At 55.9% G+C, this 14,236-nt stretch overlaps 1 protein-coding gene across 1 annotated transcript; it reads left to right on the plus strand.

The window, feature by feature from the left end:
- The first annotated feature begins 261 nt into the window (after positions 1-261).
- Positions 262-12,598, plus strand: pum1 (pumilio RNA-binding family member 1). Its single transcript, XM_029248216.1, has 22 exons — positions 262-428; positions 4,794-5,134; positions 5,228-5,287; positions 5,389-5,494; positions 5,578-5,765; positions 5,878-6,050; positions 6,137-6,407; positions 6,493-6,568; positions 6,650-6,751; positions 6,890-7,041; positions 7,135-7,273; positions 7,473-7,607; positions 7,722-8,015; positions 8,112-8,348; positions 8,466-8,733; positions 8,833-8,962; positions 9,421-9,555; positions 9,633-9,770; positions 10,000-10,125; positions 10,206-10,327; positions 10,839-11,031; positions 11,143-12,598. Exons 1-22 carry the CDS (start codon positions 320-322, stop codon positions 11,272-11,274), a joined length of 3,627 nt encoding a protein of 1,208 aa, XP_029104049.1. The 5' UTR covers positions 262-319; the 3' UTR covers positions 11,275-12,598.
- The last annotated feature ends 1,638 nt before the right edge of the window (positions 12,599-14,236 follow it).

Below are 14,236 nucleotides of genomic sequence, written 5' to 3' on the forward strand. Positions count from 1 at the left end.
GGGGGGTATCTCCTCGGACCACCAGGACAGCGCGGCGAATGCAGTTCAGTGCCGAAGCGGAACTGTTGCCGATCTGGACATTTCGGCTGAACGGTGAGTGAACGGCTGCGGGTCCGGAAACAAACTGTGTGTGTGTGTGTGTTAGAGACAGAGCGCATCGCTCGCTCGCTCGCTCGCTCTGTGTCGTGGTGCGAGGGCCAGCGAGCGCGCTCCCGTCTCCTCCTGCACAGTGTCCTGCCTCTCTCTCGTGCGCGCGCCCGGCGGCGGCAGCAGCAGCAGCGTCGCCGCCGTCGTCGTCCTCCTCCTCCTCTTTCCCGTCATGCGCCGCGGCCGCCCGCCCCCTCCGAGTCGCCATGTTGTCGGAGTGAAAGGCAGGGAGCCGGAGCGCACCGGGCCCGACAATCCGCCACCATCCACCCGCTCCGCCTGTGAGTAACGTACCGGGGGCGGCGGGGCGGAGGGCCGGACCCCCCCCTGCGGGGCCGTGCGGGTCGCTGTGCGCGCGCCGCGGCGGTTTAACGCGCTTTCCGAGGCCCGTTGTGTCGGCTCGCGTCCCCCCCCCCTTCCTCGCGCTCGTCTTCCTGTCGCTGCGCGCGGCCGCTATTGTTGTCGGAGCTGCAGAGCGGGGGGAGCGGGGGGGGGTCTGGAGAGAGAGAGAGACAGACACACACACACACCGGGGGACTCGGACACACGCAGCGTTCGAGCCGCTGTCCGCGCGACTGACCGCGCCTGGTCCCGCAGGAAGCCGCCGGTGTGTCTCACTGCGTTCCCCCCCCTCCTCTCTCTCTCTCTCTCTCTCTCTCTCTCTCTCTCTCTCTCTCTCTCTCTCCCCCCCTCTCTCTCTGTGTGTGTTTGTCGGCCTGCGTGACAGTCCGTGTCTCTTCCCGCTGCATGCCATGTGTGTGAGAACGTCGGAGCGGCCGTCGCCCGCTCTCCCGTGTGTGTTTGTCGCTCGCGCTCCGCGCGCCCCCCCACGGCGCTCTCCACTCCACGCTGACGCTCCAGCGCTGAGCTCCGGCGGCATCCGGGTGGCGCCTGCTGCTGCTCCTGCTCGTGCACGCTCCCGGCTCGCCGCGGCTCGCTCGTTCGTTCGTTCGTTCGTGCGCGCGCGGACCCCGAGCTGCGGCACCCGGGTGGTCACGTGCTCCCGGCCCCGCGTACACCAGGTACGCACACCTGTCTGCTGTGCTGGGTGACAACAGGACACAGAGCCGCAGCTTCCGGAATGTTCGCCCGCGGGCCTGTAGGGGGCAGCACTGGGCGGGGCGGAGTGCGCGTGTCCGCGGAGGAGGAGGACCAGCGGGTGGTACACCTGCGCAGCCTTTGAGTGCGTCTGCGTGTCTGTGCGCACGCGCACGTGACAGAAACGCGGGGATTCTCTGCCGTCCTGTCCCTCCACGCACCTCGTCGCCTTTGTGTTTCCCGGGAGTGGCGTCCATCTCCAGCGCGTGACACCGGGGAAGAGGGACCCCCCGTCCGCCGTTCGTCCACAGGACGGCGGCGGCGGCGTCCCCCGGGGCGCGTGACGCTCGTACCTTCCTTACGCTCATTTACCCCATTTATACAGCAGGGTAACGATTACCGTGTCAGTTCGGGGTAAGTACCTTGCGCGCCGCAGCAGGAGGGCAATTCGAACCCGGGACCTCCGAGTCCCGAGGTTCCGCCGGCTGCGCTCGCTGTGCCGACGTGCCGCTCGACTGCCGCGCGCTGCCATGGGGAGCTGTGACACGCTGTGGTACACGCTGCAATACGCACTAACTTGCGGTAACATACTGTTGCACCGCAACACATGGCGGCGCGTTACGTTTACGCGTATTTATCAGACGGTTTTCTCCAAAGCGACGTTCGTCTCGTAGAACATACAATTTGTTCAGTGCATTAGGAGAAGGAGACATAGCTGCAGATGTGTGGCACTTAAGTACGGTTTTTCTTTCCACCATATGAACCGACGTTCCTCACACAAGTAGCCGCGTAAAACTTTACCAGAACGTCACCGATTCCTGATCACCTTCCTAATTTTTTTTTTTGGAGATGCATAGGACTGATACGAACATCGTCACGAACATTTATACCTTACATGAACTTACAAGATGATGGGTGAAGTGAGTCTGGAAGAGATGAGTTTTAAGACCCCTTTTCAATGTGGACAGGGATTCAGCAGTTCTGAGTGGGAGGGGAAGGTCGTTCCACCACAGCAGAGCCTGAACCGAGAACCTTCGTGCTTTACGGCTAATAAACTGATACACAACACTGTAGCACGCAAATATTGTAACATACTAATGTACTGTGATACACACACCGTAACAGATCCCGATGCACAGTGTGCTGTAACATACTTTGTGGAAGTGAAAATTTGCAGGTCCCACAGGGTGTCCTTGTGTGTGTGTGTGTGTGTGTGTGTGTGTGTGTGTGTGTGTGTGTGAGAAGAGCGAATGCTCAAGAGTGCAGTTCACTTGTGTTCTTCGTACCTGTGTCAGGTGCTTTGTGGAGCTGCATGTTCTGCAGCACCATCTTCTGAGCAGAGCGATACCCACGCGGGGCTTTGTTGTCGTGTCACTGACTCCGACCCGCGTGCGTGTGGGGCTGATGTAACGTGGTCAGGTTCTTTCTCCACTTTGTTATGACTCTCTGGTCAAACATGCAAGCCCCTCCTCGGGCATTATGGGTTCTCTGCTAACTGTTCCTGGAAGGCTCGGTGTGTTGCAGCAATGTAGGATTCCACTGCAGTACGAGGAGTTTGGTGTGTGTGACCCGCGTTGTCCGACTTCGTAGTCCGGAGGCTCGGCCAATTGGCCGGTTCGTATCCTAGGTGGGCGTATCCTTTCTGTTACTCGCATTACATCATCTTGGAGGACAGGTGTGATCATGCACTGTTGCTACAGCTCGGTGACTTTCACCCAAAGTACACAAACACGGCAGAACCTCATTCGGCAGCACCCTTTTGGTCACTCTGGCTAGCTGGGGTTTGATACCAGCAGTTGCCATGGAAACGCAGGAATTGATCCACTTTGAAATTGTACTCAGATTGGTGACAGTCCTGCGTAGAAACAGTGCAACATGGCGCCGTCCTCTGGTGGGACTCGTGTCCAGGGTCTAAGGTGGGACCTTGAACTTCCTGAGAGTACTTCAGTGTTACTTTGCAATCCAGAGGACCACGCCTCCTCTATTCAAATGCTGAGACACCTCGTGTTACAACATTTGATATAGGCGTCCCTCGATTGACAAGCTCTTCATCTGATATGTTACTGTAGCTGGCTTTTGGCTTTCAATACCAGGTTTTTTAAATACATACGGGAAAATGTCGCTATAAAGAAGCTGTGTTAAAAAGGTACATAGTGGGAGAAGCAGAGTTGCAGCAATGTATACAGTAGTTGGCTCGTCTGCAACCGGATCCGTACTGCTATTTGGAATGGGACAGCGTTGCTTTAAGAAAATGGGGCATTATGGGAAATGTATGAAATTCCTCAGATGTGCCTGTCGGCCATGTTGGCTGTGTTGTTTAATTGACCGGTTGCAGAGACACAAGGTAAACGTGTGCGTTTTGGCAAGTGCGCAGTTTTAGAAAGTTTCAAAGTGCATCCTTGGCTTACTACTCTTCCTGCGGAGAACTCATGGGCTACAAAGGGAAGTGAGAAACAGTCACTTTGAGCAGAGAGAGGAAACTGCCAGGGAAGCAGGACAGCAAAGCTAACAAATGTGTGTAACGCACTTGTGTTTGTTCTCTTAGATGTGCGTCGCTTTGGAGAAAGGTGTCTCCTAAAGGAATACATTTCATGTTTAACATTGTGTTGGAATCAGGAGTTAGAGAGGTGTTTTACCGTGTTCTAGTCCTATTGGGGTAAATGGTTTGGGGTTTTCGGGGAGGCTGGAAACACATTATTTCTTCCTTTTAAAATAATGGGAAATAGGCGTTCGCTGTTTGGGCGGCACTTTCTATGTCCGCACCGTTTCGGGAACGGATAAATGCTGTAAATGTCAGGATGCCTCAGAGTGACAACGGACCGCAGTTCCGCTCGTCGCCTCTAGGGGACAGTAAAGAGCCCCGTAGAACAGGAGTGCGTGGCGCCGGAATCTGAGCAGCGCAGCTCCTGCGTTTGGTTCCTGAGTGTCGGCGATGAGGGACAAGGTGAGGATAGCCACACGCGTTCGAGGGACAAAGTGGACGGCAGTCTGCACTCAGTGAGGATTTGGATTCTGGACCAAATGTGGTTAGGAACTGAAGAAACGTCCCTCCTGAGATGGTGCCGCTGTGCAGGGTGTGTGTGAGAGCTGAACGGTGTCGGGGCGGGGCACCCCGCCCCCTGGAGGGACGGTTCAGTGTCCACGCCAGCAATTCGACGCTTTCGTTCTTGACCCCTTTCTTTGGCTCATGGCGGTCCTGCAGTGGTTAGACCCATCACCCTGCGCTCAGAGGAGCTGGGTTTGAGTCCCTTGTCCTGCTGTCCTACCCATGATTAAGTTACTTAGCTTGAAGTGACGCTGTAAAAGTTACCTCTCTGTGCAGATGAGTAAATTGGTGTAAGAAGCCTAGTTTACGGAGTGACAAAAGTATTTTATGGGGTAAATAACTTTTATTCACTCACTGTGGTCAGCAGCCTGTCCTAGTCAGGGTCATGGTCATGGTGGTCTGGTTCCAATCGCAGAATCGCTGACTCCAAAGGTAAGGGGGGGGGGGGGCACTGATGCCAATGAACAGAAAATCCAGCCTGTTAACTGGACCTTCATTTGGCCGCTTTATTCACATCTTACAGTTAACTGCAGTTCACCGTCTAATGTGTGTGTGTCTGTAGGTGCTGGTGGAATGAGCGTTTGTGTACTGAAGAGGAAAGCAGTGCTTTGGCAGGACTCCTTCAGCCCCCATCTCAGACAGCCCCCCCTCGAGACCGTGCCCCTCAACATGCCTGTGGTTCTCACCACTGGACCGGGAGCCCCCGGGCCGGGCCAGCCGCCTCAGGCTCCGCCCCCGAACCACACGTCCACCCCTGGGCAGGTGACACCCGGCGGCCGTTCCCAGGACGATGCCATGGTGGACTACTTCTTCCAGCGTCAGCACGGGGATCAGCCAGGGGTGGGGTACAACAATGGCAAGCACCGCTGGCCCACTGGAGACAGTATTCATGGTGACAGCCAGGTCAGCGCGCATGTTTGCGTGTGAGCAGCGACTGTCCTGTTGCGGCCATTACTGGAGCTGACTGACCACCGGCATGTTCCTCGTCTTCCTCAGGTGCGCTCCATGGACGAGCTGAACCATGACTTCCAGGCCCTGGCACTCGAAGGCCGCGAGGTGAGGGCATCGGGGTGGGATCGGGATCCTTTTCGGGGGAGCACTGAAAGGGCAGTGACCTCTGACTTCTAATCTTGCGCTCCTTTGTGTTGTTTCTGCAGCAGCTCTTACCAGGGAAGAAGTTTTGGGAGTCGGAAGAGCCCGGAAAAGATGGACCAAAGGGGATCTTCCTGGACCAGTGGAGGGACAGTGCCTGGGCGGCATCAGGTGGGTGGCGGGTGAGTGGGTGGGGCCTCGCCAGCGCTGCCCGTCACAACACCCTCTTGACGCTTCAGTCTGCTCCTCCGCAGACCACTCCGTGTCGCAACCCATCATGGTGCAGCGCCGGCCCGGCCAGGGTTTCCACGGCAGCAGCGAGGTGGGGTCTGTGCTGTCGCCGCGGTCCGAGAGCGGTGGCCTTGGGGTCAGCATGGTGGAGTACGTGCTTAGCTCCTCACCTGCTGAGAAGCTGGAGCCCTGCCTGAGCAAGAGAGCCTTTGTGAGTCCTGGTCTCATCTTCGTCCTGCTGGGTCTCTCTCTCTCTCTCGGTCTCTCTCTCTCTCACTCTCTCTCCTATATCTGAAATGCCCCTTGTGCCCTACCACCTGTAGGGACCGCGGGACCCTGAGGCGGACGACGGAGACAAGCGTGAGAAGAAGCAGAAGGCACCATTTGATCCGGACAAGCTGAAGGAGCTGAAGGAGGTGGAGGGTGATGTCATGGACAACCCCAATGGCCTCCCACTGCAGAACGGCATCGACGTGGACGTGAAGGAGCCCTTCAGGTGCCCCACCTCTCATCTCGCACATTGCTAATTTCTCCTCTGCTCGTCCCTCTCGCCCTGACGCCCGACCGTGATCTTTCCTCCAGCCGCACGCCGGGAAACTGCCCCCCTCCCGGGACCGAAGTAGACCTGCTGGGAGCCGGCCAGGGTCCTGCGGAAGGCCTGTCCCAGCTGGGCGGCGGCAGCGGCCCCAAGCCGGTGGAGGATTTTGCCGGAGTCGAGTCCCAGAGCGTGCCGATGGACCCCATGGAGTCGGTAGGCATGGAGCAGCTGCAGTTTGACTACGCGGGCGGCCAGATGCCCATGGACTCGTCCGGTGCCGCCGTCGGCCTCTTTGACTACAGCTCCCAGCAGCAGGTGACCTGATTGGCTGGCTGGGTGAGTGTGACCCTGTGACCCCCCCCTTGTGGGCTGTTGCTGACCTGCAAACTCCTCCCCGCAGCTCTTTCAGAGGCCTGGAGCGCTGGCCGTCCAGCAGCAGCAGTACGCCTTGGCCGCAGCCCAACAGCCCCACATCGGTGAGTTGTTCTGCCCACCCAGGACTCAACTAAACTTTAGACCTTTTTAGGTGACCTTTGACCTCGGTCCTGCTCCGCCAGGTCTCGCCCCGGCCGCCTTTGTCCCGAACCCTTACATCATCAGTGCTGCACCTCCTGGTACGGACCCGTATTCTGCTGGTTTGGCTGCCGCTGCCACTCTCGGTAAGTCCTGCAGCTTGGGGTGTGGGTGGTGCAGGAGCGGGGTGACAATGCTGGAGGCTGTGCTAATAGTTCTGGATGGAGTCTGCGCTAACAGTGGAGGCGTTGTCCATGGTGACAAAAATGATGCGCCCTGTGCAGGTCCAGCCGTGATGCCCCACCAGTATTATGGTGTCACCCCCTGGGGCGTGTACCCTGCCAACCTCTTCCAGCAGCAGGCAGCGGCCGCAGCCGCTGCGTCCAGCTCAGCCAGTCAGCAGGCGGCCGGCCAGTCCCAGCAGAACCAGCAGCAGGTGAGACATCCTGGTCCCCTTGAGGACTGGCATAACACTGTGCTGTGACCCCCCCTGAGGACTTCATGACCTTTGCTCACTGTAATCTGGCAGGTGATGCGTGCAGGAGGCAACCAGAGGCCCCTGACCCCGAACCAGAGCCAGCAGGGCCAGCAGACGGAGCAGCTGGTGGCCGCCGCTGCCGTCAACTCCGCCCTGGCGTTCGGGCAAGGCCTGGCCGCTGGGGTGCCCGGTGCGTGACCTTTCACCTTTCCCGTGGAACTGTGCGTCGGGGTGTTCTCGTGAGTCTGTACTGCACTGCACGAGTAGGCTGTGAAAATGAGCAGATGGACCTTTCTCTGGCCACGCCCACATACCTTGTCTTTGTGAAGTTTGTAGCTTTGTGATGGTCCTTCTGGCAGTTCTTTTGACCTTTAACCTCTGCTCTCCAGGGTACCCAGTCCTGGCCCCTGCTGCCTACTATGATCAGACGGGAGCGCTGGTGGTGAACACGGGGGCTCGGAGCGGACCGGTTCGCCTGATGGCTCCCGCCTCCGTTATCATCAGCCCCACGGCAGCGCAAGCAGGTGATTGACTGACTGAGGCTCCCATCACGGCACGGCATTCTGGCTGGGGTTAGTCATGGGATGATGATAGCCAACATCACAGACAGTAAATAATTGCCCCTTTTCTCCCCTCAGCCGTGGCAGCAGCAGCTGCCTCGGCGAACAGTGCCAGCGGTGGTTTGGCGGGCAGCGCCAGCGGACCCTTCCGCACCCTGGGCTCTCAGCAGCCCCCAGCCCAGCAGCCAGGCAGCGCTCTGCCCTCCAGCTCCTTCTACGGCTCCAACTCGATGAGCTCCAGCTCCCAGGGCAGCTCACTGTTCTCCCAGGGCTCGGCGGCGCCCCCTGCGGGTACTTCGCTGGGCGGTGGCGGAGGGTCCTCATCCCTGGGGGCCACACTTAGCGCCACGCTGGGCGGATTTGGAACAGCAGGTGCGTGTGCCTGGCGCCGTTCGGTCACCTGCAAGTGCCATGAGCGCGAGCTGACGAACCGATGTGCTCTGTGTCGTGCTCTGTGTCACCCCCTAGTGCCCAGCTCCAGCGCGGGCAGCGGTTCGCGGCGTGACTCTCTGACGGGCAGCTCAGAGCTCTACAAGCGCACGCCGAGCAGCCTCACCCCCATCGGGCACGGTTTCTACAACGGCCTGGGCTTCTCATCCTCGCCCGGCCCCGTCGGCATGCCCCTGCCCAACCAGGGCCCGAGCCACTCCTTGACTCCGCCCCCCTCGCTCTCCACCCATGGTTCCTCCTCCAGCCTCAACCTGGGTGAGTCTCGCTGAATGTCGGTGGAGTCGCACTCTTGGCCGTGTCAGTTGTCCCAGCTGTCCCCCTCAGCAGCCGGTGTGGACATCTGTCACTGATGTCGTCCTCTCGCCTTTACAGGAGGGCTCCCCAATGGCAGCGGGCGCTACATCTCCGCAGCACCGGGCGCAGAGGCCAAGTACCGCAGTACAAGCAGTGGCTCCAGCCTCTTCAGCCCTAGCAGCCAGCTGTTTCCGTCGTCACGGCTACGCTACGGCATGTCGGACGTGATGCCCTCGGGGCGCAGCCGCCTGCTGGAGGACTTCCGCAACAACCGCTACCCAAACCTGCAGCTGCGCGAGATCGCTGGCCACATCATGGAGTTTTCCCAGGACCAGCATGGCTCCAGGTACGACCCCATGCCTGGTTTCTCTGTCTAGTGCGCACACATGCATGCACTGACATACAGTGACAAGTGTGCTTTGCCACCCATCTGTTGCCCTTCCAGGTTTATCCAGCTGAAACTGGAGCGCGCCACCCCAGCGGAGCGTCAGCTTGTCTTCAGCGAGATCCTGCAAGCAGCCTACCAGCTCATGGTGGACGTCTTTGGCAATTACGTCATCCAGAAGTTCTTTGAGGTTGGCCGATGTTTATCCATCGCGCTCTACGGGCTTGGGGGGTGGTACGCTCTGCGGGTATGAGCACGGCATCACCTTCCTGCGCTGAACCAGCAGAGCGGCGCTTCGCGTTGTGGGTGTACGGGGTGCAGGAGGTCTACCCTGCTACGTGGTCCCTCGGCTTTGGAACACATCGGGACGGAACGTGTCTCTAAGTCTGTGCCACGGTCGATACAGTCGTCCCTCAATTTCCTCTTTGCATCAGTTCCGTAGAAACATCAGATGATGATGAGTTTATAATCCTCTGTCAGATTTGGATGTGACCACTTCTCTCTGACTGTTGATCGAGCGCGACACCTATCCTGGAATCGCATAATGTGAGGCAGAGCGCACCTTCGATGGGAAACCAGCACACTGTGGCATCTTTATTAACTTTTATGTTTTATGACAAATGACAAATGAACGATTCTGACTCTCAGTTTGGCAGCCTGGAGCAGAAGCTGGCACTGGCGGAGCGCATCCGCGGTCACGTTCTCTCCCTGGCGCTGCAGATGTACGGCTGCAGAGTGATCCAGAAAGCCCTGGAGTTCATCCCGTCCGAGCAGCAGGTCATCGTAAGTGAGTCGTCCGTCCGTTCGTTCTTCCGTCCTCCGCCACCTCCGTCCTCACGTGCCGCATGCTCTCATCCCAGAGCGAGATGGTGCGCGAACTGGACGGTCACGTGCTCAAGTGCGTCAAGGACCAGAACGGGAACCATGTGGTCCAGAAGTGCATCGAGTGCGTCCAGCCTCACGCCCTGCAGTTCATCATTGATGCCTTCAAGGGCCAGGTGTGTTCTCATGTCGCTGCCTGATGGAGGGCCGCACCCGGAGTGTCTTCTGTACGGGTCGAGGGTTCAAGCACCACGGTTGGCTGAGCTGGAGGTCGGGCCCATAGCTCCACAGACGCTGCTCCAAAGTGGTCCCTGTGCTGCCAGAGCCAGTGTGATGGGTGGAGTTTGGGGAAGGTTGTTGGACTGTGGTGTGTGTGACCTGTCCGTGTGTGTGCGTCACCACCAGGTCTTTGCTCTGTCCACCCACCCGTACGGCTGCAGAGTGATCCAGCGCATCCTGGAGCACTGCCTTCCCGAGCAGACGCTGCCCATTCTGGAGGAGCTGCACCAGCACACAGAGCAGCTCGTACAGGTAGAGTGTGCGCGCACGCACATGCACACGCACACAGAGCTTGTCAGACCTCATGCCACTCCTCACCCCCTGCCTTCCAGGACCAGTATGGTAACTACGTCATCCAGCACGTCCTGGAGCACGGCCGCGCCGAAGACAAGAGTAAGATCGTGGCAGAGATCCGTGGCAACGTATTGACTCTGAGCCAACACAAGTTTGCCAGGTACGTGGACCGGAGACAAGGTGCCCCCTAGAGGCGTTTACTGTAGTAGCACAGCTCTCCCTCGTGTGGCTGCGTCCTGTACTGAGAATAGCTGTGGTGGAGCCCCACTCTTCACTATGGACTTTCTGGCAGTATTTAGTTTTTCTTCTTAAACGGGGTGACTATACAATTAAAGTCACCCCCCTGACATGTAGTGATTGCTTTGCGAGCTCCCTGCTCCTGCTCCGCCCACTGCACTTTATTATGGTGCGCTTTTGTTAAAACAGCTCCCGGGATTTTCGTAGAGTGTGCCGTTGTCAGCAGGCGCACGAGGAGCTGCTCGTAGCGACACCGGTGGCCTTTGCTCTCCGCTGTTTCAGCCGTGGGCAAATTGTTAAAAGGGCTGCGGTGCAGCGCTCCATGTGAGGGCGCGGGGGGTGTTGCTGCCGGGACTCTGTCACCGATGGCCTCGCCAGGGTCATGTGCTTCATCCGTGTTGAGTGACGTGTGACCCCCCCCCTTCCCTCCTCAGCAATGTGGTGGAGAAGTGCGTGACTCACGCGTCGCGGGCCGAGCGTGCCATGCTGGTGGACGAGGTGTGCAGCGCCAGCGACGGGCCCCACAGTGCCTTATACACCATGATGAAGGACCAGTACGCCAACTACGTGGTACAGAAGATGATTGACGTGGCCGAGCCGACGCAGCGCAAGATCGTCATGCACAAGGTGCGCTTGTGCTCTGTGTGTGTGTGTGTGTGTGTGTGTGTGTGTGTGTGTGTGTGTGTGTGTGTGTGTGCGTGCGCACGTTTCTTGATTGTCCCCCTGTCACCTGCTCAGATCCGCCCCCACATTGGCACCCTGAGGAAATACACCTATGGCAAGCACATCCTGGCCAAGCTGGAGAAGTACTACATGAAGAACGGAGTGGACCTGGGCTCCATCTGTGGCCCCCCCAACGGCATTATGTAAACCCCGCCCCCTCTACCCAGCCCCCCCACCTGGTTCCTGTCCACCTGCTCTTACCCCTTCTGTCTCGTAGGCTGTCCTGCCCTGACCAGCCTGCTGCCCACCTCCCATAATCCACCTCTGGGGGGGGGGATGGGGGCGCGCCGGCCCATTGTACATAGGAGGTTTGGTGCGCTGCTCTGTGCGCATAGGAGGCAAGGGAGATGGGCGGGGCCCACACTGGCCCCGCCCACATTCATAGCTCTCTATCGTATGACGTTTTTTTCGGCTACTGCTCGTGGCAGAAACTAAGTTTAGTTTCATTTTATTGTACTAAAGTAGAGGAGAAACCTTTAATTTCCTTCGACATTAACTCACTTTGAAGATCACTGAACTGATAGCTGAAGCGCTACTTTCCTGACGTGCTCTTTTTCCCTTTTCGGTAACATAAAGCAGACATTTTGATTATTTAGCATGGGAGAACTTTTTGGTCTTGCTTCTATAAATATATAGTGTATACTTGGTGTAGACTTTTGCTTATATATATATATAAATATATATAAATATAAAAACTTTGTAGTTTTTTCCTGGTTTTTTGATGTTAAATCTGTATCTATAATGTATCCTAGTAGTGAACACATATACTTCTGATTGTATAATTGTACATTTGTAAACCACCTGTAATGTAAATGTGGAAAACTTGGAATTGCTTATACAACCCTTTTCGTATGAAGAAAAAATGCAACAAAAAAAATTAGGAACCTGTGCATTTCAGTGTATATTCACTTTTTTGGTTGTGGCATAGTTGTTGTATATTGTAAATTGTAATATCAATTTTTTGTTTTGAAAAGCCCTTTCTATACAGCATAGTACTTGTACAAAGAACAGAAATGCTTCATGGTTTTAATGTGTCACTACTTGATTTGAACTAAAGCGATGATTCCCAGATGCTCAAAGATCATTGTTTAGGTAGTGACTTGTTTTTTTATTCGGTATTTTTGAGTAATGGTTTCCCATTTCCTGAGGTTCAGAGAGATGCTGTGTGTAATACAGAAGACCTAGATTACTTCCCATCATGCCACCTTGGGACCTTCTTGCGTTTTGTACAAAGATGGGCATCCGCATTCTCGTGTCGACTTGTAAGTGATTGTAACATACTGTCTATTTTCTCCTTGTTGAAATACAGATTTGAACACTATGCGGTGTACATTTCCGGAAGCCTTGTGTATATTTCCAAATGGACTTTTTTTCCAGCTCACTTGTAACCATATGTGTATAGTAAACAAAATCCTGTGTTTGCTTATTTGCCTGGGCAACTATTTTTTGTAACTCTTGTTGTAGATTGTCTCTAAACGATGTGTGATCTTTATTTTGAAAGAAAACAAAAAAAAATCTCTTAAAATTTCACACCTTTTGCGTTCTGCAGTTTGTCTGTTGCCATGGTGACGGAGTGTTGCTTCGTGTACGTGTGTCTCACGAGGTGCCTCTGCAGCGCTTTCAGGGTCTGGGGCCTGTTCCCGACCGGCACCGAGTACCAGACCCGACCGCGTTTCAAACACAGTACCAGTGAGCACTTTGGGACGGCCCTTTGCATTTACATCTGCGCATTTGTCAGACGCTGATCTCCGAAGCGCTGTACATCTCAGAGTAAACAGAAGTGCAGCAAGAGTGCAGAGGACTGAGACCCACTGTATTCTGTTAGCTACCTGGGGGGCAAGGTAGAGTAGTAGGTGCTGAGAGACTAACTGAGCAGGAATTGCTGGCAGGGATTCAGCAGCACTGAGGGACTGAGGGAGCTCCTTCCAGGTGTGTCACATGGGCACATGAATGTAACTGCATTTTTTCCCCCTTAATATCCGAACAGAAGTCAAAGAGCCATGGTCACCGGTCTAGGTGGGGTGGGGTAAGTGAGGTACTGTCTGTTGGCAGTATTTTGTAGTTTAACAGGACAAGTGACCCGATCACAGCAGCACGGAGAGGAGGATCAGTATGGCAAGAAGGTGAAAATACACGTGGATCCGTAATCGAGCACAGGGGTGTAAGTTTACCGTATTACTTATGGGGGCTTGCGAAGTTCCAGAGGAACAATGAGATTTTCCAAAATTCATCCAAATTATGCAGGTGCAACAACTGTGCTGGTGGCTCAGCGACACGCATCTGCCTTCTGGTGTGGAGCACAGCAATGAGAAGGAGAACCTACATTCCAGCACTGGATGAAACACCACTTGGCTTGTGCCTGACTGTCCGGCGTGAATCGGGCCGCTCGCCTTCGTTCCATCTTCGATGCGCTCGACTGAGCGGTGTGAGCCGAGGACCGACCGCTCGCTCGCATCCCGCCATCCTGTTCGCCGTCCGCGGATTGGGTTCGCATGAGTTGGTGTGACGGGGAGGTTGGGCAAATGTTCATCTACACTGTTTAAAAAAAAAAAAAAGAGAAATTACACAATTCATTCCCCTTGTTGTTCACGTAAAAACACAGGCTGTATCATGTTTTCTCCAAGTGTGGTACGGCCGGTCCCTGAGAGCCCGAACAAAAGATCGTGTAAGCGACACCTTATTTATGTAATACAGGTAAATGTGGCTCAGGTGTCCGTTCGTGAAACGTGCTCTCTTCACCCTTGACTGGGCCGAATGATTACCGCGGTACGGGGCCTAAGGGCGGTAAAGGACAGATCATGAAATAAATCTGCATTTAGCTGTGACTGTTCCAGCGCCTCTGCTTCCTTCCTTCCTTTCTTTCTCATCCATCTGGCGGCGCCCCCCCGAGTGGGGCCACTTTACCTGTTTTTACTCTGCGGCACATGTGGTGAAGTACCACTCTGAAAAGAACAACTTCTTGGCCTCCCTTTGAGACTGAAAGAAAAGTGCACAGTAAAATACTGTCACGCTAGTACTCTGCGGTACTCGTGCCGTTCAAGGACACGGCGGCGCATAGAACACAATTTTGTGAGTTTTGTTCGCTGGTGGTCACCGATGCAAAATGCTC

This window comes from Scleropages formosus, chromosome 23 (assembly GCF_900964775.1).
Source record: "Scleropages formosus chromosome 23, fSclFor1.1, whole genome shotgun sequence".
Lineage (NCBI taxonomy): Eukaryota > Metazoa > Chordata > Actinopteri > Osteoglossiformes > Osteoglossidae > Scleropages > Scleropages formosus.

Bases quoted from the DNA above. Each gene is read 5' to 3' on its own strand.
- pum1 (XM_029248216.1), top strand. From the start codon at position 320: ATGCGCCGCGGCCGCCCGCCCCCTCCGAGTCGCCATGTTGTCGGAGTG. The intron at 5,135-5,227 runs GTCAGCGCGCAT...CGTCTTCCTCAG, and splicing joins GTATTCATGGTGACAGCCAG to GTGCGCTCCATGGACGAGCT. The intron at 8,349-8,465 runs GTGAGTCTCGCT...TCGCCTTTACAG, and splicing joins CTCCTCCAGCCTCAACCTGG to GAGGGCTCCCCAATGGCAGC.